At 42.0% G+C, this 25,484-nt stretch overlaps 1 protein-coding gene across 4 annotated transcripts; it reads left to right on the plus strand.

The window, feature by feature from the left end:
• The first annotated feature begins 87 nt into the window (after positions 1-87).
• Positions 88-25,142, plus strand: LOC110045945 (uncharacterized). 4 transcript variants are annotated; one of them, XM_089296861.1, is made up of 12 exons: positions 88-1,475; positions 8,128-8,218; positions 9,147-9,268; positions 9,715-10,477; positions 11,558-12,529; positions 13,267-14,724; positions 17,519-19,138; positions 19,839-21,644; positions 22,404-22,654; positions 23,310-23,486; positions 24,013-24,102; positions 24,418-25,142. In XM_089296861.1, exons 1-12 carry the CDS (start codon positions 1,422-1,424, stop codon positions 24,475-24,477), a joined length of 7,464 nt encoding a protein of 2,487 aa, XP_089152987.1. In that variant the 5' UTR covers positions 88-1,421; the 3' UTR covers positions 24,478-25,142. The 4 variants fall into 4 exon arrangements, with proteins under 4 accessions (XP_089152987.1, XP_089152988.1, XP_089152990.1 ...); XM_089296862.1 differs by having other exon boundaries at positions 88-1,334; XM_089296863.1 differs by lacking the exon at positions 88-1,475 and adding an exon at positions 5,492-5,950.
• The last annotated feature ends 342 nt before the right edge of the window (positions 25,143-25,484 follow it).

Here is a 25,484-nt window from a genome sequence, read left to right on the forward strand (position 1 = left end):
TTACTACTGACATCACTTCGGGAGGCAGGAGGCAGCGTGGCCGAGTGGTTAGGGCGCCGGACTTGAAATCCGGAGGTCGCAGGTTCAAGTCCCGCTCTGACCACTAAGCTGGAGTTGTTTCTCGGTAGACCCTAGTTCAACTCCTCGGTCATGCTTGTAAATAGCTAACTGGTCTGCCTCTCGCCAGTTGGGAATTTTAACCCTATTATGTTTAGTTGATATATTTGTTTATTTCAGTTTAAGTGGCATGCCTGTAAACTAGCTAGGTGTAGCTAAGCGCATTGACCACTATAAACAACAACCTTTGAACATTTTTTTTGGTGGGGGGCGGGGGGGAACCGGGCTGGAACACTCAAGAGACTTTTGACTCACTTTCAACATTATGAGTGGAAGAAAGGAGAACTTTCCGTTCAGATCTTTCATTGGTAGAAAACAGGAGGGGCGGGAGTGACTCTATTGTTACACCGACATCATAATCCCTCACATTAGCTACACAGCTTTCATGTCATCAGCCCCCAACATATACCTATACAGCCTACATCTCATTTATCCCCTACATGTACATACACAGCTTTCATCGTATTAATTCCCAACACTTACCCCCACAGCCCACATCTCATTAATCCCTCACATTTACCTTCACAGTTTGCATTTCATTAAATCGTTTCTAGAGTCATTACTCATTATGTTCAGTGGTTATCAACTCATGTAGAACCAAGTGGTTTTAAGATATCTTGGAACAAGTAAACTGACTATCGTTATTCAAATTATCCGTTCATTTTTAGCCTGCAAACAGGCTCCCGTTGGGTTAATGTGTTTAGTGCGAGCTAGCCAAGTGTGGTCAAGGGTGAGCGGGGAGAGCCGAGAGCGGAATGGTGACGAGAGGGGTGCCCAATTCGCTTTTTTTTTTCTTTCGCTCTTAACGGCTCGCTTCGCTCACCCCGATTTTTTTTTCCGTCCCCGCCGGAAGTTATATTTCTGCCCTCGCTGGGAGCCGGTTCGCAGGCTAGTTCACTTGCAGTGCGTTCAGCCGCTCGAACGGATACCGTAAGGAACGTTTTCGCGTGTGAGGTCACATATTTTCCGATGCATTTTTGTGGTTGAACCTTCTTTTAACGACGCTTTTAGGGTCGAGAAAGTAACATTGTTGATGTACTTTCTTCATTTTAGGTGACGCGTGATTGGTGAAAAACATTCCCCGTGATGCTTGATTTAATAGAAAAATTCAGCGTGATGCGTGATTGGTACCGCACCTTTGGCACCCTCGTTGAAGTGAAACAGCATCTGTTTGAATTTTGTCATTTGAGGGAAATCAAATGCTCTCCGGCGAAGACGTACGTTTGGATTTACTTTGGATATAATTTACCCATTTACCGCGTTCCATCGTTCGAAATTAGTCCGTTGCTTGAGGGCTAGCTATTATGAGGTTTATGACCACCTGTCGGCCTTTTGGCTTCCAGTCAGCTTTGGCCCAGGTTAGTGCGTTAGCACAATCCTAATGACACCGGGTTGTGTTGTTAAAGTGCTTCCTTTTTATGCGACTCCATTGGAGATAGCTCTAGAGTTTATTTATAAAAACACGCAAACTAAGCAGAAAAGAAATTCTGTCAATGAAATATCCAATGAATCGGTCAGAGCAGCCTTCAATTTAGTGTAGGATCAAAACCCGCGCATGTTCAAAACGGGCCGATCAGATTGGTGTTGACGCGCGCGCTAGAATTTCAATTGCACGTTCAACAAAGAGTTCAGCACGTTCAAGTACGCAACCAAGCCCACGACTGAAATGAAAGAAACACTGTCGCAAATTGCGTCTAAACCTATTTTGAATGTGCAAGTACGAAGATAAAGAACGCCGAAATGGACTGAAACACTTCTAAAAATTTAACCACGCACGACAAACCGAAAACAAATAAATTTACTGTCAACTGCTTACTGTAGATGGCTTAGTTCCAGCATCATCCGTCATTTGAGCGAGAGATTTGAACTCTAGCGAGTTGGTTAGTAAATACAAACAACAAGTTTTTCATCATGAGTTACACAATCGGGGATACCAGCTAACGATTACTTTTATGGCCGTTAGTTTTAAGGAAACAAGTGGTGGGCGAGCTTTATGAAGGTTGTTCCTGCTTGTGATTATTAGGGAGTTTACGAAACCACGACGGCAACGGCAACGGGAAGGTCATTGAACAAAAGAATTAATGAGCAGTACATTGGCAGTGCACGTGCGTTATAATTCTTGGTACATTTCTTTGCCGTCCTCTGCAAGACAACAACGTGTAATGACCAAATTTTGCGTTGCCTGGAGAACGTGAACCACGACGGCTAATTGTTAAATTTTTATTTCAAATTTATCGCTGTGTTCCGGATTTAGTTTTGCGATGACTGTAGAGTATCGCGAGATTCGGAGGGAAAATATAAATTCAGTTTTTAATCGACGTTGTCGTCGGCGTGGCCGTCGTGGTTTCGTAAACTTCCTAGTACGTTACAAAGTTCTACCACATATGTTCTATCCCCTGATTTAAAGGGAGAAAATACCGTCTTTTCGGGCATGTGCATGCATGCATTTTCCGCCTGAGTTCAAACCCCTATAAAGCACGGGAAAGGGAGATTTTAGGGACTAGACTTGCTTCAGATCAGATGGCAAAGTAGCGCGCGATTTTTTTGTTTGAGCCACTGGTTTAGTGTAGAAATGTAAATTCAAAGTAAATTCAAATTACTTTCAATACTTTGGTGAAAACCACTCTACTGGTTACGTATGTAAGAATTAACAATTTTAGTGTTTTAAATCAGGTTTTGGCAAAGGTATGAAACAGCGGACGCTGCGGAATAAATGTAAAGTTTGTGTAGGTTCGGGTTTCCTGTTTATAATTGTAAATATTTTTCTAAAAATTGATAATTTTTTTCTCTTGAATTCTCTTGATTCAGTTGTATTTTTTCCATGTTAATTTGCTTCAATTATCCTTTGTCTGAATCATCATTTAAACTTAATTTGATTGTTGTTGCTTTTTTGAAAACTTTTTGCAATCACGTGATTTGACGCTTGAAGTAAACAACTTATCCAATTAGATCACGTGGTACCATGCCAAACTTCGCTTGATCAACAAATCAACCTGATTCTCGAAAATATTAACTACTTTTCAAGTCGCTAAATGGCAAGCCAAAAGACTGAAACAAAAAGCGAAAGCATTAAGAATTACTCCAGAATCAAATTAAAGTTGTCTGAGTACATTTAACAAAAACCTGCTTGTTAATAAAAGTAACTACGTGAAACTTGCAGCGTTATGCTATCATTTCACATGAGTTAATTGTTTTTAATTGTTTTGTTTACTTCCAACGCTAATTGGAATCTAATTGATGTTTGAATTGTGACGTATAAATTAGACGCGCTCAGCAATTGGTCATTTCGCGCAACTACTGATCGAGTTCAGACGTGTTTTTCGCCGCTCTCGTAAAGTCGTTCAATTCGCGTTTTTGAAATTCAAAATTCAATAAGATGAATGTATCAAAGCAAGAACCAGAAGTCCCTTCCAAGGAAACATCTGAGAAGGAGGTAAGAGAAAGCTATATTCTTCGTTCAAATGTGCATCGACTAGTTTTTGCTTCCAATCAAAATTTGCACCGAAAGATATTTCTTCTGAAAAACTCAGGATCGACGTTGAGACGGACTTCATTCGGCCTGGCAAATCCGAAAAGCTGTACAATTTTTTTTTGACACCTCAACGGTTCCAAATTTAATGGAAAGAGATCGGAATTTTTTTTGTTCAAAGCTCCAGGGTTTAAAAGGGGAGGAAGTGTCAAGCAAATGACGCAACAATGGCGCTAATTAATTGGAACAATTACATCATGTAATTAACGAATTAAGTAAACACAATTACGCGCTCGCACGCTTGCGTGCTCAGGGACACAGTTACAGGCACGCGCAAAGAGAGAAAAAACGTACACACATTCGCTAGCAAGAGTCCACACAAACACTGCGAAACAAAAGCGCAAGGATGTTTTTGATCCGTGCCCTTGCACTTGCGTCAGATCTCTTATGGACGAAGCGGACCACAAAGCTTGGAAGAGAGATTACTTGCCCTTATGTTTTCGCTGATGTCAGAGTCGCAAGAAAAAAAACAGCCCTTACATAAGCGCACTCCGTCAGAGATACAATCACGCCAGAATTCACGATTTTCGCAATTTCTTTAGAAGCTTTATCGCTAGAACAAAGCTCTCGCGCGCCAAAATTAAACTGACGTTAACCGTATTGGATATCCGTTCATTATTACATCCATTTTGAAATCACTGATGATCTTTGCAATCTGAATAGCTCTCAGCAGTTCAAATTATTCACGAATCACACCTTTTTTTTCCCTCTGAATCGCATATTTTTTTCTGTGCTTTGCATACATAATTACGATTTCACTCGAAATCGCGTTGCACACTCCTTTGATTTTAAATCTCGAGTATTTTGTTTCTCCTTTTCCGAACAGCACGAAATTCGTACGCACCGTTTCTTAACTCTCTACTTAGTGATTGGAGATTTGGTTAACGGCGCGTGACCAGCATCGCCTTGTAAGACACGGTCTCTCTTGTAATTTTGGTATTTTAAAAATAGCTTTAAAAATTGATGTCGTCAGAATGAAAATAGCTCACAATATAGAAAGAATTTTAAACAAATTCTCCTAATTTGCGATTCAGTTGCTCCTAGGGAGAGTCAGAGTGAACCGAGCATTTTGCGTTTTTGCGTGTTATTGTTTTGCGTTCGCGTGGCTCGCTCGCTTTCGCTCGCGTTTCCTCGCGTGCAGCTTGGATACCCGTGTTTGCGCAAAGAACTCTGGGTTCGGCAGGGGACAAACATTGCAAGTTGGTAGAAGGAAATGTTTAGCGAAAAGTTGTTTCGAGGTACAAAAAATGATTTTAGAGAGTGATCGACGCTTTTTCACCGTCGTTTTATCGCAAATGGATTTGGGCAATGTTGGTGGAGTATGTAATTTTTTGTTTGAATAACCGTGAAATATCTGATAAAATCTACCGATAAACTCCGTTTCCTTCGTGAGGTTTATTGTGAAATGTACATCGCGTAATGGATTTTCCTTTTCTATAATAGACCAAGGGTCCTTGAGTATATCTCGGAGTATTTGTATTTAAAAATGCCATTTGTCCGAGATTATGCTCTTCAAATTTTGGTAATGACGGTTAATACTGCGTGAAACGGGGAAGAAGTTTATTGGGCATTCTCGATTTCCGTTTTAGAGCTTCTTTTCTCCCTTTATATTTAATTTCTCACAGAGTCTTTTCTACTAGTTGCTCTGAGTAGCCTCTCGAGATCATTCGTGTTTTGAAATTTTTAATATTCCGGCTTCATAAATTTCACAATAAACCTCACGCGAGCAGGGGAACTTATCGGTAAATTTTATCACATTACGTATTTTACGGTCGGTATTCGAACAAAAACTTACATTTTCTATGTATCAACATCACCCAAATACATTTGCGATAAAGCAACGGCGAAAAAGCGTTGATCTCTCCCCAAAACCGTTTTTTTTGGCTACTGACGATTCCAGAGTTCTTTGCGCATAACACGGGTATCCGACTACTGGTAACTCATTCATTCTGATTGGTCGAGATATTTGAATAGTAAGGAACGGCTGCTAAGCGAGGGAAACATGGCGGATGGTTTGCAAGAGTGAAGTTTCGGATATTTAGTCATCACTTATCAAGTGTGGGATTTTCCGAACTCTCAAAATTAGGGAAATGACTAGCAAGGCTTTTGGACCAAATTTATTTTTCAACTCACGGTTTGACTTCTCAAGGCATTTCAAGCAGTGGGTTCACAGAGTGCTCGACAACTTGCGTCAGATCAGATAGCGCGCGGGAGTATCGTGGTGCTTTGTAACAGTCTGGATCTCTTGACGATAGGCTCATATAAGCTTAAATTGCTCGTAAATTTACCAACGATCACAAAAAGGTACCTGACGAGTTTTTTCTCATTTTGCGGCCTTAACTGAAGTGGAAACTAACCTGCTTGCAATAGCTAGATGATTATCGGACTGACCTGAGCGCTATTCAAGCTAACCTGTGTGATATTCGGGCTAACTGGTGAACTATATATAGGCCTTCATCGATAGGGGCTAAAGGTACTCACGAGTGACTACGAGTAACCACGAGTGAGATTACATCGAAAGAAAATGTCAGTGATGTTGTTATGACGTCATTATGAAGTCATTACATGGTTATTTCATCACGATAATGACATATGCACCGAACGGAGGCTATTCAATGGTGTAGTAATCAAAGATTGTAGCAGTGGCTGTGCATTCCTTTACAAATATTGGCTGTTGAGCTTATGTTCTTTCATGCTTATCATGTAACATTTTTCATCTGTGAAAGCGAAGAAAAATCCGAGCGATTTTATTAAACAAAGTGAGGCTCAAAACTTCAAGTGCGCACTTTGTATATATTTTCTGGATGTCCGCCAAGCTACAAAACATTCATGCTCAGTTACTTGATGTCGAAAATCACAGCGCCAAACTGCAGCTAGCGCTTTGCAGAATTCATACGCACTTCTTCCAGATCTAACTCATGAATGCGAGACTCGTGATTACTACACCAGTATATAGCCTCAGTTTGGTGGATAGGTCATTTATAGTGATGAAATTACCGTAGAATATTGACTTCATAATGACGTCATAATAACATCGCTGGTGGGTACTTTTAGCCCCTATTGGCCTTCATGTAGTCTGCAGTCTGTAGTCTGCAAATGTCATGCAGCCAACTTTATTTCACTGCATGTTCAGGCGGATTGCTTTCATTAACTTTGCTGATGTTGTTAAAGAAATTGTTAAAAACCAAACTGTCAGCCCAAAATCCAATACAGACGATCACATCTAGTGTCCAATTACTGGTATCCAGTTACAAAAAAGTTGTAATTGGATACCTGTAATTGGCCACTTGGCGCCTTTCAGTTACGTGCACTTAAATTGATGGTTTCTTTCATAATTTTTCTTTGCTGTTTGTAAAACTTATGGAAAATGCCACAGTACTGACGTTTTTTGCTCAAAAGAACACCTAAAATAGGTCTGGAATGTTTATTGTGTTATAAGCAGTCACAAGCAAGATTCTCAACCACAGAAACAACAGAGGATGATGTATTCCATCGGTCACAGAACTATAAATTTAGTTTTTGGTTTTCACTTTGTCCCAAGGTACAACCTTCATCTTTATATATTACTTAAAGTCTAAATAATTGCTATCCTTTTGTATTGAGAACCACATCCAGTACTTAGTTTGACGGATTTTAGAAAATAATTAAATTAAGTGAAAAATATCTCAAACTGTCTGAAGTCGTTAACGTTTAAATAGCCTGTAAACAGCAAATGTCTAATTTCTTGTGAACCGAAATAGACTGCTAGGATTTGTTTTGAGACCTTTTGAAACAAGACAAATTTGTTCTGTGACTGATGGATACTCGTGAAGCAGTTTTCCAAGGTTCCTGTGGTTGAAGATCTCACTCGAGATTGGTTATAACACAATGAACATTCCAGATATATTTTAGGTGTTCACGGTTTTCTGAGTTTGACTGTAATATTATTGAACATCATCATATCATACAATTCATGGAGTATTATTGCAATGGTGATTTCAAATTGCCCTTGCCTGCACCTGTCTGATTTTCAAATCACTCACCTTATTACTACTAGAATTGTATTCCACTTGGTCAAATTACTATCATAATGAAATAGTTTAAGCTGAAATCATTTGCTGAAATACATTAGTAATAACAGGTAGAAAATTAGGGCATTCTCCTTTTTATCCACATTCTGGATAAGGATGGCAAGTTTTTACAACTGGGGTTCAGATTTTTCCCCATTTGATTATTCCACCTGAAATTGTATTTTTTGTAATGTAAAAAGTGTCAATAAAATATTGAGGGGGATTTCTTCCATCTTTATTGGACACAGTACATGTGTTTTCAAGTTTTCCACTGTCACCATTTTGTATTGCCTTTCACTTTAGACTCAAATGTACATAAAATTTTTGCTTGCTGATGTAGGTAGCTTATGCTATTAATAACAATATCAAGACATTATTAGCTAAGTGTGATTGTTCTTCCTTCAGTATTCTTTCCAATTATCTCTGCTACAGGTCTCCAGTCATGAGAAAATGTTGGAGAGTAAGATGCCTCAAGGCATCAAGGGTTCACTTGGCTTATCATCCATCAGCATGGACATAACAGGTATTTTCTTGAATTGAAACCATTAGGTCACCCATAAAATGTTTTGTTTCCCATTGTCTTCCCGTAGAGTACAATACATAGGTACTAATTGAAAACTTTATAGACAAGATTAATTAGTAATTGGACCTTGTGTCATATAATTTAGGGAGTACATGTAATTGTGCTCGTAATTTCAAATCGGCCTTGTGCTTTTGAAATTACTCACCTGATTACTCCCTGAACTGTACTTCACTCAGTCCAATTACTCTGATTACAAATGAGATAAATGGGTCCATACATTAAACATCGTGCAAGTAGTGTACATGGCATGCAGTATATATCTAACTTGCATGTATCTTAGTTAGCATTTTTTTCAGTGCTGTATTGCTGTTTATTTTATCTACAGTGTATACAAGTGCTTTTCTGGAAAATGCACCACCCGTAAAATTCATATGAAACTTCATCCGGGACCTGAGTGGCATATTTTAAATATGTATTCTTATTATAATCCATCAAATATTTTTGCCCACACGCAATTGTTCGAAAATATGCTCGGATATTTGTCCTTGGAAATTATCTGTTTCTCAATACTTACAGTTTTCCACAAGTTACGCTCTGGGAAAACTGTTCGCTTCTCGGAACAGTTAATGTCTGCAAACAATTATCCAAGCATATTTTTGCATCAAGTAGAGACTTTTGTTTATAATGTGTCCTTTCTACCTAGTACCAGGTGATATTCCTGCTTTTCACGGTTGCTTGTGCAATTGGTCAGCTTGCCTATATATAGTAAAAAGATCATTTACCACTCAAAAACTGATTGATGAATGAATTCTCTCAGAAACAATTTGATGTACTGCAATGTGGCCAGTAAGGAGAATTTGTGTGTTGATGATTATTACATAATAATTTACTTAGTTTACACCAAATTGCCTTGCCTATTTTGCAACAGATGCACGCCAAATGCTTCTCCAAACTATGGAAATCCTGGCTGAACCAGACAGTCCAGCGCGTGATCTGCTGGCATCAGCCCTTAAAGTGTTTGACAAGGCTCAACATACCATCAACGAAGAGGTGAAAAAATTAAATGTCTTTTCCTTTATATAAAAATATTACTTAGTAATGCTCTAAGGCTCAGTTATCCGAATATGAAGATAGCATTGAGGGATAAATAGCATATTAAGTGCTTGTTATAATTTTGTTCTGTGCTTTTTCCCTGAGCTTTGAAACCAAATTAGAAAAAAAAAATGGTGTTTCAAAATGCACCTGTTGCATTAATTCTATGTTGGTATTTCCTCTCTGACAGTAATGAATCTTGCTGTTTTCTACTTAAGCAATCTTTCCCTATTTCTCGCCCTTGTGGAGGTTTTTATCATTGAGACAATATTTTTCAATCGAGTGTTGTACCACCTAAACCAAAGTAATCACTCCAGGCAGTCACAAAGAAGGACAGAAAATAGAGCTGTATTAATACTAATATTAATTTGAACTTACATGCAATCTATCCCTGTTAAAAAAAGGTTTCCTCAGTGGCTGTGCAAGAGCCAAGTGATGCTGGGGAATCTAAGGGTGTGGTCACCGAGTCTCCATGTGATGCTGTGGCTACACCGGAAACACCCAACGTTGAAGGCGATCTGGTCACTGAGTATCCATGGGATGCTTTGGCTACACAGGCAACACCTAACGTTGAAAACGTTGTGGTCACTGATTCTCCATGTAATGCTGTGGTTACACAGCAAACACCCAACGTTGAAGACGTGGTCACTGAGTCTCCATGTGATGCTGTGGCTACACCAGAAACACCCAGCGTTGAAGACAATGTGGTCACTCAGTCTCTATGTGATGTCGTGGCTACACAGGAAACACCTACTATTGAAGAGGTTGTGGTCACTGAGTCTCCATGTGATGCTGTGGTTACACAGGAAACACTCAGTGTTAAAGAGGTGGTCATTGAGTCTCCATGTCATGCTTTGGCTACACCGGAAACACCCAACGTTGAAGACGTTGTGGTCACTGAGTCTCCATGTGATCCTGTGGCTACGCAGGAAACACCTACCGTGGTCACTGAGTCTCTATGTGATGCTGTGGCTGCACAGGAAACACCACCCGTTAAAGACGTTGTGGTCACAGAGTCTCTATCTGATTTCTTGGCTACACAGGGAATACATAACATTGAAGACGTTGTGGTCATCGAGTGTGTAATTGATGCAACTAACATCAATGCAAGTGAGATCAATGCATTCAACCATGTCATTGCAGCATCAGCAGTGGAGTCTTCGAAGGGTAATATTGCTCTGTCTATGGAGACTGATTTTTCATTGAATATACATGACTAATTAGTACTCATGGATAACTGAAAGGCCGCGGGCAAGAACGTCCCCTGGATTTTACGGCCATTTTTGAAAGTGCTCAGAACTAGCTGAATTTTGGCATGTGGCATAGTTTGCTGTTCAACAAAATAATAAGAAGGTTTCTTTTGTTTTTCGTTCAACAAAAGATCTTCAAAAAATGCCACTTGGAAAACTGAGTTTTTTGCATACGTTATTTCTCGAGAACGAAGAGCACCCCAGCGAAAAAAACTTCAGAGCAATGTTTCTCAGGTAAAGCGAAGCCCACATGCCAAAATTCAGCTACTTTTGAGCACCTTTAAAATGTCCAAAAAATCTAGGGGAAGTTCTTACCCGTGGCCTGTCAGTTAGTACACATTTTTGTCCATAATAATGAAAGTTAGGTTTTGTATGCCTTAGACACTAAAATAGCATTTTGATTCTTATTTTTGGTATTTAAAAAAGAAAAAAACTAAGGAAACAAGTTTCAAGTTATTCTCAATGGATGTGAACAAGCCAGTCAAAGCCGTGGAGACAGAACTGAAAACTACCATTGAGGAGATGGCGACACTTGATTTCACCCTCTTTAATGTTGGGTTTTAGTCTGATGTCAGTAAAACCTCAGAGCGTTTTATGGCAGTGAGAGAGTCTCACTGGATGTTCATACGCTGGCTAACGCCTTGGTTATGAGAGAAGCAACTCACATCGATGAGCGTGAGATCACTAGATCAAAACCTCTAAACTCAATCTGTCAATGGCAGTGGGAGAGACCTCTTACGATAACTGTAATATCGTCAGAAGATTCTCTCACTAATGTCGTGCCAACAGGATAAACATTTAACGTGAATCCTCAGATTGTTTACCTGATTCCAGTTGGTGGTTTTTGACCTTGGCACGTTTAACTTGAATTATTGGTGTCTGAAATTTAATTATTCAGTTCCATTAGCCGTTGGCTATAAGTACTGAACGAAAATAAACAAAGGATAATTATTCTTAACTTATAACAGCATTTTAATCCTGATTTTATTATCGACAGTGGAAGGAAGCTTCTCCAATAAAAGGTTAAGATCAAGGAAACGAAGGAGCAGCTCTGACAACTCCATCGAGTCTTGTGCGCAGGGCAGCAGGAACCGCTCTGAAATCTGGGAGCCCCTGAGAAAATCAAAATGGTTGTCGGAGAACACTGCTAACCTTTGTCAGGTTGAAGACGGTGTGGTCACTGAGTCTCCATGTGATGCTGTGGCTACGCAGGGAACACCAAATGTTGAAGACGTTGTGGTCACTGAGTCACCATGTGATGCTGGCGCTACAATGGAAACACCTAATGTTAAAGACGTTGGGGTCACCGAGTCTTTATGTGATGCTGTGGCTACTCAGGAAACACCTAACGTTGAAGACGTTGTGGTCACTGAATCTCCATGTGATGCTGTCGCTACACAGGAAACATCATACGTGGAAGACGCTGTGGTCACTGAGTCTCTATGTGATGCTGTGGCTACACAGAAAACACCCAACGTTGAAGACGGAGTGGTCACTGAGTCTCTATGTGATGCTGTGGCTATACAGGAAGAACCCAACGTTGAAGACGGTGTGGTCACTGAGTCTCTGTGTGATGCTGTGGCTACACAGGAAACACCCAACGTTGAAGACGGAGTGGTCACTGAGTCTCTATGCTATGCTGTGGCTACACAGAAAACACCCAACGTTGAAGGCGGTGTGGTCACTGAGTCTCTGTGTGATGCTGTGGCTACACAGCAAACACCCAACGTTGAAGACGGTGTGGTCACTGAGTCTCTGTGTGATGCTGTGGCTACACAGAAAACACCTACCGTTGAAGACGTTGTGGTCACAGAGTCTCTATCTGATTTCTTGGCTACACAGGGAATACATAACATTGAAGACGTTGTGGTCATCGAGTGTATATTTGATGCAACTAACATCAATGCAAGTGAGATCAATGCATTCAACCGTGATGTCATTGCAGCATCAGCAGTGGAATCTTCTGAGGGTAATATTGCTCTGTCTATCGAAACTGATTCTTCATTGAATATACATGACTAATTAGTACGCATGGATAATTGTTACACACATTTGTCCATAATAATGAAAGTTAGGCTTTGTATGCCTCAGAAACTAAAATAGCATTTTGATTCTTATTTTTGGTATTTTCAAAAAAGAAAACTAAGGAAACAAGTTTCAAGTTATTCTCAATGGATGTGAACAAGCCAGTCAAAGCCGTGGAGACAGAACTGAAAACTACCATTGAGAAGATGGCGACATTTGATTTCACCCTCTTTAATGTTAGGTTTTAGTCTGATGTCAGTAAAACCTCAGAACGTTTTATGGCAGTGAGAGAGTCTCACTGGATATTCATGCACGGGCTAAAGCCTTGGCTACACCAGAAGCAACTCACATCGATGAGCGAGAGATCATGGGATCAAAACCACTTAACTCAATCTGTCAATGGCAGTGGGAGAGACCTCTTACGATAACTGTAATATCGTCAGAAGATTCTCTCACTAATGTCGTGCCAACAGGATAAACATTTAACGTGAATCCTCAGATTGTTTACCTGATTCCAGTTGGTGGTTTTTGACCTTGGCACGTTTAACTTGAATTATTGGTGTCTGAAATTTAATTATTCAGTTCCATTAGCCGTTGGCTATAAGTACTGAACGAGAATAAACAAAGGATAATTATTCTTAACTTACAACAGCATTTTAATCCTGATTTTATTATCGACAGTGGAAGGAAGCTTCTCCAATAAAAGCTTAAGATCAAGGAAACGAAGGAGCAGCTCTACCAACTCCATCGAGTCTTGTGCACAGGGCAGCAGGAACCGCTCTGAAATCTGGGAGCCCCTGAGAAAATCAAAATGGTTGTCGGAGAACACTGCTAACCTTTGTCAGGTTGAAGACGGTGTGGTCACAGAGTCTCCATGTGATGCTGTGGCTACACAGGGAACACCAAATGTTGAAGACTTTGTGGTCACTGAATTTCCAAGTGATGCTGGCGCCACACAGGAAACACCCAACGTGGAAGACGTTGTGGTCACTGAGTCTCTATGTGATGCTGTGGCTACACAGGAAACACCCAACGTTGAAGACGGTGTGGTCACTGAGTCTCTATGTGATGCTGTGGCTATACAGGAGACACCCAACGTTGAAGACGGTGTGGTCACTGAGTCTCTATGTGATGCTGTGGCTATACAGGAAACACCCAACGTTGAAGACCGTGTGGTCACTGAGTCTCTGTGTGATGCTGTGGCTATACAGAAAACACTCAGCGTTGAAGACGGTGTCGTCACTGAGTCTCTACGTGATGCTGTGGCTACACAGGAAACAACTGACGTGGAAGACGGTGTGGTCACTGAGTCTCTATGTGATGCTGTGGCTATACAGGAGACACCCAACGTTGAAGACGGTGTGGTCACTGAGTCTCTATGTGATGCTGTGGCTATACAGGAAACACCCAACGTTGAAGACCGTGTGGTCACTGAGTCTCTGTGTGATGCTGTGGCTATACAGAAAACACCCAGCGTTGAAGACGGTGTCGTCACTGAGTCTCTACGTGATGCTGTGGCTACACAGGAAACAACTGACGTGGAAGACGGTGTGGTCACTGAGTCTCTGTGTGATGCTGTGGCTACACAGGAAACACCCAACGTTGAAGACGGTGTGGTCACTGAGTCTCTATGTGATGCTGTGGCTACACAGAAAACACCCAGCGTTGAAGACAGTGTGGTCACTGCGTCTCTATGTGATGCTAGGGCTACACAGGAAACACCTGACATGGAACACGTTGTCGTCACTGAGTCTCCATGTGATGCTGTAGTTACACAGAAAACACCCAATGTTAAAGAGGTGGTCATTGAGTCTCCATGTCATGCTGTGGCTACACCGGAAACACCCAGCGTTGAAGACGTCGTGGTCACTGAGTCTCCATGTGATCCTGTGGCTACACAGGAAACACCTACCGTGGTCACTGAGTCTCTATGTGATGCTGTGGCTGCACAGGAAACACCATCCGTTAAAGACGTTGTGGTCACAGAGTCTCTATCTGATTTCTTGGCTACACAGGGAATACATAACACTGAAGACGTTGTGATCATCGAGTGTGTAATTGATGCAACTAACATCAATGCAAGTGAGATCAATGCATTCAACCATGTCATTGCAGCATCAGCAGTGGAGTCTTCGAAGGGTAATATTGCTCTGTCTATGGAGACTGATCTTTCATTGAATATACATGACTAATTAGTACTCATGGATAACTGAAAGGCCGCGGGCAAGAACGTCCCCTGGATTTTACGGCCATTTTTGAAAGTGCTCAGAACTAGCTGAATTTTGGCATGTGGCATAGTTTGCTGTTCAACAAAATAATAAGAAGGTTTCTTTTGTTTTTCGTTCAACAAAAGATCTTCAAAAAATGCCACTTGGAAAACTGAGTTTTTTGCATACGTTATTTCTCGAGAACGAAGAGCACCCCAGCGAAAAAAACTTCAAAGCAATGTTTCTCAGGTAAAGCGAAGCCCACATGCCAAAATTCAGCTACTTTTGAGCACCTTTAAAATGGCCAAAAAATCTAGGGGACGTTCTTACCCGTGGCCTGTCAGTTAGTACACATTTTTGTCCATAATAATGAAAGTTAGGCTTTGTATGCCTTAGACACTAAAATAGCATTTTGATTCTTATTTTTGGTATTTAAAAAAGAAAAAAACTAAGGAAACAAGTTTCAAGTTATTCTCAATGGATGTGAACAAGCCAGTCAAAGCCGTGGAGACAGAACTGAAAACTACCATTGAGGAGATGGCGACACTTGATTTCACCCTCTTTAATGTTGGGTTTTAGTCTGATGTCAGTAAAACCTCAGAACGTTTTATGGCAGTGAGAGAGTCTCACTGGATGTTCATGCGTTGGCTAAAGAACAACCTCGTTTCCAGGGTCTCTCATCTTACCGCCCCCTGGAGCGAGGGACGAGAGACCCTGGTTGGGTCTGGTCACGTGCCACTTTGACAATTGAGAACATCAGGGAGGGGTCCTCTGTAGTCAGCAATTTGTCGCATTGAGCTTTGTCGAATTCAAAGTAAGTAAAGTATCGCGCTGCGACTGCCATTAACCGCGGCGTTTATCAATACTTAGCTTTCAGGCTGAAATTTCGAATAATATCTGTTCCAACGTTTACCTAAAGGTTAAGCAAGTCTGTCGCGAGGCAATGTAGTGGTCGTGATTTTCAGTGTTGCCGTCTTACCCACTGGATTTATGGAAAGTCAGTCATATTTCAACTGTGGACGTCGAGCAGCGCAATTTCATCCCGTTGCAATTGTTGTTTCTCCCATGAATGCACTCGATCAAATTGACGCAAAAAACATAAGAATGTCTGTAGGAAAACGTAGAGCTTTCTCAAAGTAAAGTTACGGCAGTCTCCGAAGAAAAGCTGGACGAAGATAAATAGGATATTCGTGCAACGCACTGTGCTTGCAAATAGTTCTAATCAAATAGCCGGGCCCGGCGTCACATGCGGCGTCACAATTTAGAATGCAAGTAAGCAATATGTTCACGGAATATTTTAATCTTTGTCCCTGGAGAGCCAATACTTAGAGCCTTAAAACATATCTTGCAATAAAAACGAACCTAGACAAAGTATAAGCACGGCATGCCAAATTACAGAGGTGTCAAACTCTGAGAAGCGACGTGCAGTTAACAACGGAAACCATGCAGACCTACGACCTCTAAAATTATGCTGTAACACAATCAAACGAATCCGCTCTACTTGTAATTTCCATTTCTTCTAATAACACGGCATAAAAAGTGCCCCTCAGAAACACACGTGAACCAAAGAAAGGTCGAGAGATCGAAAATTAAATGAGAATGTGCACAATTGTCACGAACCGTTGGAGTCACGTACACCTATTTATTAACGACACAAAAATTATATTTTACTTTTTCTAGCCTCCTTTCGGTGTGAGCTAAATCCAGTTTACCAACAACGACGGCGAAATGCATTCCGCGACAAGTTCGTTGTATTATCCTTCGCGCTCTGCAAAGTTCGGGGCGCCGACGGCGCGGTGAAACCCAGAGTGAAACTTCAATAAATCTTTTCACCCTTTCGCTCCTTTCGAAGTGACTTTGGCTTTCAATGATCAATTTAATTAAAGGCCCTGAATTCTCTAAAATTATTTAATCGCCGTTCACAAGACCTACACTTCATTCTGAGGTAAAGATGAGTCAAAGATCTTCCATACACAGCCTCGGCCGCGGTGTGCAATTTTGCATTCGCCTTCTTGAGGAGATTTTTACGGTATGTACCCTATGTAACGTCCTTCACTGAACCATGCAACCTTCAGCGACTTGGATTTCTGCTATCAGATGATGGATAAGTTTTCCTAGGCGTTCGCAGAATATTACCACCAGACATTGCTGCAGAACATATCGTTCTTGGTTTACTTTGGTGGCAACACATCCCACACTCCCGTAGGCTTAGTATAGACAAAATTCCCACTAGGCCGCCCATCCCTTCAATAATTTAATTGTCATCTCCCAGATTCTGGGAGACACGTGACCGGACCCAACCAAGGTCTCTCCTCACTCGCTCCAGGGGGCGGTAAGATGAGAGACGCTGGGAACGAGGTTGGCTAAAGCCTTGGTTACAAGAGAAGCAACTCACATCGATGAGCGAGAGATGACTGGATCAAAACCTCTAAACTCAATCTGTCAATGACAGTGGGAAAGACCTCTTACGATAACTTTGTAATATCGTCAGAAGATTCTCTCACTGATTTCGTGGCAACAGGATAAACATTTAACGTGAATCCTCAGCTTGTTTCCCTCATGCCAGCTGGGGGTTTTTGACCTTGTCACGTTTAACTTGGATCATTGGTGTCTGAAATTTAATTCGGTTCCATCAGCCGTTAGCTGTGAGTACTGAACGAGGGTAAACAAAGGATATTTATTCTTAACTTATAACAACATTTTAATCCTGATTTTATTATCGACAGTGGAAGGAAGCTTCTCCAATAAAAGCTTAAGATCAAGGAAACGAAGGAGCAGCTCTACCAACTCCATCGAGTCTTGTGCACAGGGCAGCAGGAACCGCTCTGAAATCTGGGAGCCCCTGAGAAAATCAAGACGGTTGTCGGAGAACACTGCTAACCTTTGTCAGGTTGAAGACGGTGTGGTCACTGAGTCTCTATGTGATGCTGTGGCTACACAGGAAACACTTAACGTTGAAGACGTTGTGGTCACTGAATCTCCATGTGATGCTGGAGCTACACAGGATACACCCAACGTTGAAGACGTTGTGGTCACTGAATCTCCATGTGATGCTGTGGCTACACAGGAAACACCCAACGTTGAAGACGGTGTGGTCACTGAGTCATTGTGTGATGCTGTGGCTATACAGGAAACACTCAACGGTGAAGACTGTGTTGTCAGTGAATCTCTATGTGATGCTGTGGCTACACGGAAAACACCCAACGTTGAAGACGGTGTGGTCACTGAGTCTTTATGTGATGTTGTGGCTACACAGGAAACACCTAACGTTCAAGACATTGAGGTCACTGAGTCTCTATGTGATGCTGTGGCTACACAGGAAACACCTAATGTTAAGGACGTTGTGGTCACTGAATCTCCATGTGATGCTGGCGCTACACAGGAAACACCCAACGTTGAAGACGGTGTGGTCACGGAGTCTCTACGTGGTGCAATGGCTACACAGGAAACACCCAACGTGGAGGACGTTGCGGCTACACAGGAAACACCTGACGTGGAAGACGGTGTGGTCACTGAGTCTCTGTGTGATACTGTGACTATACAGGAAACACCCAACGTTGAAGACGGAGCTGTCATTGAGTCTCTATGTGATGCTGTGGCTATACAGGAAATACCCAACGTTGAAGACGGTGTGGTTGCTGAGTCTCTATGTGATGCTGTGGCTACACAGGAAACACCTGACGTGGAAGACAGTGTGGTCACTGAGTCTCTATGTGATGCTGTGGCTACAAAGGAAACACCCAACGTTGAAGACGGTGTGGTTACTGAGTCTCTATGTGATGCTGTGGCTCCACAGGAAGCACCTGACGTGGAAGACGGTGTGGTTACTAAGTCTCTATGTGATGCTGTGGCTCCACAGGAAACACCTGACGTGGAAGACGGTGTGGTTACTAAGTCTCTATGTGATGCTGTGGCTACACAGGAAACACCCAACGTTGAAAAGGTTGTGTTCTCTCAGTCTCTATGTGATGCTGTGGCTACAAAGGAAACACCCAACGTTGAAGACAGTGTGGTCACTGAGTCTCTATGTGATGCTGTGGCTACACAGGAAACACCCAGCGTTGAAGACGTTGTGATCACTGAGTCTCTATGTGTTGCTGTGGTTACACAGGAAACACCCAACGTTGAAGACGGTGTTGTCACTGAGTCTCCATGTGATGCTCTGAGTGAAGGGAGTGAGATCAGTTCCTCCACAGGCAATGTCAGTGTGGCCTCAGAACCTTTAGTGGGAATGCTTGCATTTTCTGAGGATGATATCAATGTGCCTGTTGACAAGGTTTCTTCGCTGGCTGCACATGAGGCTGCCGAATGCTTTACTCAAGATGGGTCAACTAACATCAATGCAGGTGAGATCAGTGCACCCGTCCATGATGTCAGTGCAGTGTCAGCAGTGAGAGAGTTCTCTGAGGGTAATACTTCTCTACCTATGGAAACTTATTTTTTGTCTTTTTACACTGAATATACACGGGTCATCTGAAACCATTGACATAGAAATAATTTTTTGTAGCTTCTTTAATAATAGCTGTCGATGGTATCGATGGGGGTAAGATCGCCTCCCACAAATGATTTCAGTGCAACCTGCAGATATGGATTAAATCTTATGGGTTAACTAAATCAAACTGTTTATGGCAATGGGATGTTCATGGGCTGGCTAAAGCGTTGGTTTCAGGAAAAGCAACTTACATTTATGAGCTTGAGATCACTGGATCTTCAAATGATGACTGTGAAACCTCAAATCTTTTAGTGGCAGTTTGAGAGAGCTCTTGCGATAATAAATTTCGTTTTAACGTCTGAGGACTGTTCCACTGAGGTCGTGGCAAGAGGTTAAGCATTTAACATGAATGAGAGTGAGATCAGTACGTCGACAGATTTTTTGCTTCCTGCCAGTTGGGATTTTCAACTTTGGCATGTTCAACTTGAATTATTGGTTTCTGAAATTTAATTATTTGGATCCATTAGCCGTTGGCTATAAGTACTGAAAAAGGGTAAACAAAGGTTATTTATTTTTAATTTATAGCATTTTAATCCTGATTTTGTTATCGACAGTGGAAGGAAGCTTCACCAATAAAAGCTTAAGATCAAGGAAACGAAGGAGCAGCTCTGACAACTCCATCGAGTCTTGTGCACAGCGCAGCAGGAACTGCTCTGAAATCTGGGAGCCCCTGAGAAAATCAAGACGGTTGTCGGAGAACACTGCTAACCTTTGTCAGAGGGAAACTTCAGAACCTGATGAGGTCAATGCCACAGGCGAAACAATGGAGTCCTCTGAGGAGGATGTGACTCTGCCTGTGGAAAAGCGTCCTCCACTGGATCTGTGTGAGTTAACTGAAGGAGTAGCTGGAGAAGAAACAACAGCCTTGAATGAGAGTGAGATCAATACATCCACATGCAACGTCACTGCAGCTTCAGAACTTGCAACGGCAGAGGAAACGTCCTCTGAGGACAATGCGACTGTGCCTATGAAAAAGCGTTCCTACCTGGATCTGCGTGAGTTAACTGGAGGAGTAGATAGAGTTGACACAACTGTCACTGATGCAATTGAGATCACTACATCCACAGGTAACGTCACTGCAGCTTCAGAACTTGCAACGGCAGAGGAAACGTCCTCTGAGGACAATGCGACTGTGCCTATGAAAAAGCGTTCTTACCTGGATCTGCGTGAGTTAACTGGAGGAGTAGATAGAGTTGACACAACTGTCACTGATGCAATTGAGATCACTACATCCACAGGCAACGTCACTGCAGCTTCAGAACTTCCAACGGCAGAGGAAAAGTCCTCTGGGATTAACATCACTCTACCTTTGGAGAAGTGCTCCGCTCTGGAGGTACTCAAGTCAAGTGACGTCTGGCGTACAGGGGAATCACGGAACGTTTATGAAGGTGAGATCACGGCATCCAGCCACAATGTCATTACAGGCCAAGACCTTTTTATTGCCACGGACGAGTACTTTGAGGGTAATATCACTCTGCCTATGGAAAAGGTTTCCTTAGTGGATGAAGCTGACCATGCTGAAGCCAGTGCAACGGACGGAACAAGCAGCAAGGATGAGATTGAGATCGCTGCATCAATAAATGATGTCAGTGCAGCTCCACAAGGTTTCTTTGGAGTTGACGGGTCTGGTGAAGATATCACTCTGCCTGTGGAAAAGGTTTCCTCACTGGATGTACTCAAGCCTGCTGAAGCCATTGCGACTGACGAAACACCTATCACTGATGAGAGTGAAGTCACTTCGTCCATACATGGTTTCAGTGCAGCCTCAGAAGTTTTAATGGTAGGGGAAACGTTCTCCGAGGCTTATATCACTCTGCCCGTGGAAAAGCTTTCCTTACTCGAAGTACATGGGCCAGTAGAGGTTGTGGCTACAGGAGAAACTACTACCCTTGATGAGGTTGAGATCACTGCCTGCGCATATGATGGCAGTGTCATCACAGCAGAGAAAGCTTTGTCCCAGGATACCACCCTTCCTGTGGAGAACATTGCCTCGCTAGAAGTACACCAGCCAACTAAGGCCGTCGCCACAGAGGAAACAACGAACTTTGACGAGGATAAGATTGCTGCAACCACATGTGATGGCACTCCGGCAGTGCAAGAGCACTTTCCGGATAAAACCACCCTGCCTGCGGAAAAGATTTCATCACTGGAGGTACACGAGACAACTAAGGCCGTCGTCACAGAGGAGACAACTAACTTTGACGACGAGAAGATTACTCCAACCACATGTGATGGCATTCCGGCAGTGCAAGGGCGCTCTCAGGATAAGATCACTGTGCCTGTAGAAAAGGTTTCCTCACTGGATGTACACGAGGCAGCCAACGCTGTGGCTGCAAAAGAAGCAATTACCTCTGATGACAGTAAGATTACTGCCTACAATTATGACGTCAATGCAACTTGTAAGCATTTAGTGATATCTTTGGTTCCATTAAGTGCTTGCAGGTTTCATTGCGATACATGTGTTGTTTCTCTCTTATTCTATTTCCTTGACAGCCGAGTTTTAGTGAGCTAAAGCAATGGCGACGGCAACCCCGACCCCGAGGACAACGCCCAGTAAAAAATGAGTTTATATTTTACCTTTGAATTTCGCAATTTTTTTTTTTCGTGCACCTATTGGTTTCAAAAATTGCTCAAACGTCAGCGTTCAAATCCAAATGAAAATACGAAAAAATTGCTGCTGTCGTTCGCGTTCTCCAAAATACGCAGAGCTTGGCTATTTCATGTTGTTGTTGTGCAGAGGACGGCAAAGAACTATACAAAGATTTATAACGGACTCGCACAGCCATTGTCCTACTCATTAAACCTTTAGTTTGGTGGCGTTCTTGTTGCCGGTGCAGTCGTCACTGACGTGGTTTGCTTAAGCTCTCTATTAAGTTTAAGGACATTGAAGTTCGAGTTTAAAGTTGCATGGGATTTTTGAGAGCGAGTACAAATAGATCGATTTTTTTATTATGTCAACTGTAAAGTGGCTGGCAGCACCTTGATGTTGCGACCGAGCTATTATAATGAAGTGTTTGGAATTTCAGTCCTATATAGTTGAACAAGATATGCTCTCATATGCTCTCATAACTTAACTGGGTACCAAATTAGCTTTTTGATATCACTTTCATTGTCACCAGTGGAGAGGAGCTTGTCCAGGAGAACCTTAAGGAAACGGAAGCGAGCCTCTGAAACAGCCAGTGAGGGGTATGGACACGCCAGCACGAGCTGCTCTGTGCACAAAGATGTCGGCGAACCAGCAAGGAAATCAAAGCGCTGCCTGCTGAACAGTGGAGCTGACACAGCTGCCTCTACCTCCAAGGCTACCACTGCACCAGCCGTCCTGTCTGAAGGAGCTGACGCTGCAGCCACAGAAACGGCTGACAATGATGTAAGTGTGTTCACTGCATTTACATCCACCTGCCAGGAATAGGCCATTTTACAGTTGTGTGATCAGTTACGTGGCCTTTGAATGCAAGCGAGGCTGGAGGTGACCTTGGTTTGATACAGACCTCTCTGCTTTCCTCATTGAAATGCCAACTAGTTAGCATAAGAACAACTTGATTTACACAACAAAAGCAGTGAGGTCTGTATCAAAACAAAGTCACCTTCAGCCTCGCTGCCATTCAGAGGCCAGGTCACTGAGCAGACAACTGTAAAATGGTCTATTATTGATCACACTGAATTGTCCTTGTTTATGCTGTCAGCTCTGATGTTGTTAATATAATGAAACTACTAATTACGTGAGAGTTGGATCTTTACGGAAAATCTCAAACCGATCGCTCGGTCAATACGACAAGTCCGAGGTTTGAGATTTTCCCGTAAGACCGAACGTTCGAGGTTGATAAGTTGTTTATGATCAGGCATTTCGTTCCTGGAGGCCCACAGTCGGCACGTAGGCATTATGGGAGAGCAACGCCCTAGAATTAGTCAATCAGAGCGCGCGTTATTTTGGCCACAAACACAATCCATATCATGATTATTATTATTATCATTGTTATCTTCACCGACATTAATCAAGTTATATTTTTTTTTGCAATTATTAGACGATCAAAATCAAAGCCGAGGGTATCCCAGCTCCAAACTCTGGTGCAGAGAGTCCAGTCACCATGGGGTACGTGCATTACTACCTGAGCACGGCTTATCAGCTCTTGTGTGGTGCCATGAAGCGAGACCCAGCTGGTACCCTTCCCGCCGTGGAAAGCGTCATCCAGCAGTCTCAGGTAAGAAGAGCAGTTATGGTTGGTTGTTAGGGTGAGAGTAATTCTGACAAGAACTGTTGTTGCTGACTGACGTTTCGCCAACCTGAGCCAAAGTCATCTTCAGACTCAAATGGATAGTATTTGTCAGTCTGGTCCGTTGAAAGTAAATGGTCAGTTTAGCCGTGATGATATACATTGCCTGAAAGACTCGTGTAAAGTTTGTCAGCAGTCAGATTGACCACTTTTTGTAAGTTTCAATCCGTCTATTGTTAGTCAAATTAAGTCGGTCTGTTTGACGTTCGTTTCTCTGTTTTGTTTATGTCGTGAATAAGCCGTTTGTAAGGTGCCGGTAGTCGTTTTCTTGTGTAAAGGACGGTAGTCCTCACCCCTCTCAAAAGTGAACTAGCAGAATACATGGGTCTAGATATATTTTTATAATTCACTATTATATTATTATGATTAACGTTTTCGTTATTGCTCAGTGTGTAGTTTCCAGCACATTTTGCATTTTCACGTACCCTCACATTTTCATTTTCTTGTATTACAGGAGGCTACCGCGGCAGAGCCCCCCCAAAACAGCACGGCACGTCGAAGACGAGTACGACAAGTCTGGAATGGGGAAACGTTTGTTCCCAAAGTACGTGAAAACTAACGATTATCACTGTTAAATGGTTAATTTACCCTGTTGAATGTGTACTTATTGAACTTATTGAACTACCTAAATAGTGGAAAAAATGGAGTTTTCTTAGTATTTCTAGGAAGCACATCTTTAGACTAACAAGCAACTTTAATGAAGGGACACAACAGTTGGGCATGCATAAATCGAGTGTGTTTTTTTAATGAAGAGACATAACGATTGGGCATGCTTTGAATTTTTCCTTTCTATTTTCTGCAGATAATATTTTTGAAGTTCTAAATCAATTCTGCTGACTTGGCTTTGTTTATGTTATAGGCACAGGGACGGGAGCAAGCGCAACCCTATCTCCGTCGGCGACGCCCACGGAGAAAGTGAGACGGCACTCTATAAGTGTCGTCTCTTTTTTTTTTTTTTCCTCCTGATTTGTTAAAAGCAACACGTGTATACTTGGTGAGCGGGTCAAAAATATTTTAAAACAAAGTTAAAAAAAGCACAAACAAAATTCAAAATTTAAAAAAACAAACCCTTCTTCCCCCAGAAGGAGGGTTTCGACTTTCGGGATTAAAGGTTAGGTGGGATAATTGGGGATATCCCACCAAACCTTCATACACCCCCCCCCCCCCTCCTCCACATGGGCAGTGGCAGTGCCCGTCTCCCGATCTATACCCTACTTCCTCACCATCATCCCGAAAAAAACAAATACCAATAATACAAAAATAACAGAAAAAATACAAAATACAAAAACATCACAAAAATATAAAACTTTCAAAAACCCAAAATCCAAATTCAAACCAAAAAGAAAAGTTAACAAGTAGAAACACACCAACAACTTTCAGTTTTTAACTTGTTAACAAGAAAAAACCCGACCAAAAATCCCGAAGACAAGCCTATTCAATATTTCTCTATTGCCTTCTGGTGCTTTGGCGGTGCGAAGAACTAATGAAAAAGTGATAAAAACAAGCTCACCAAGTATCATGATGTTGTACTGGATTTCAAATGTAAAGCTGGAAAGATGAAATAAACTACATGCGAATTTTCAATGGCTGTGAAATCACTTATTAGCTATCTCATTCTTAGTCCATGTCTCACATCTGAGTTTCCCTTGTTGTGTTTCAGTAGGAGGTGTGCTTGCCAGTCAAATCAGGGTTTCTACAGGTTAGAAAATGGTCAGGGAATAAAACAGGTCCGCAGTGCCATTTTAATGTCACGCAACGCATAACGTGAATAATCAAACGTACCGGTACTCTATTACAAAATGAAGAACCCTGTCGAGCGTGGTGTTATATCTGATGAAACTATAAAGGAACTTCAGAAGGACTGGTAATTTTTAATTTTGGAAATGATGACGTCACATCAAAACCTTCAATTACCAGTCCCACCTC

Source organism: Orbicella faveolata, unplaced genomic scaffold (assembly GCF_042242905.1).
Source record: "Orbicella faveolata isolate gen_17 unplaced genomic scaffold, um_ofav_v1 contig_27, whole genome shotgun sequence".
Classification (NCBI taxonomy): domain Eukaryota; kingdom Metazoa; phylum Cnidaria; class Anthozoa; order Scleractinia; family Merulinidae; genus Orbicella; species Orbicella faveolata.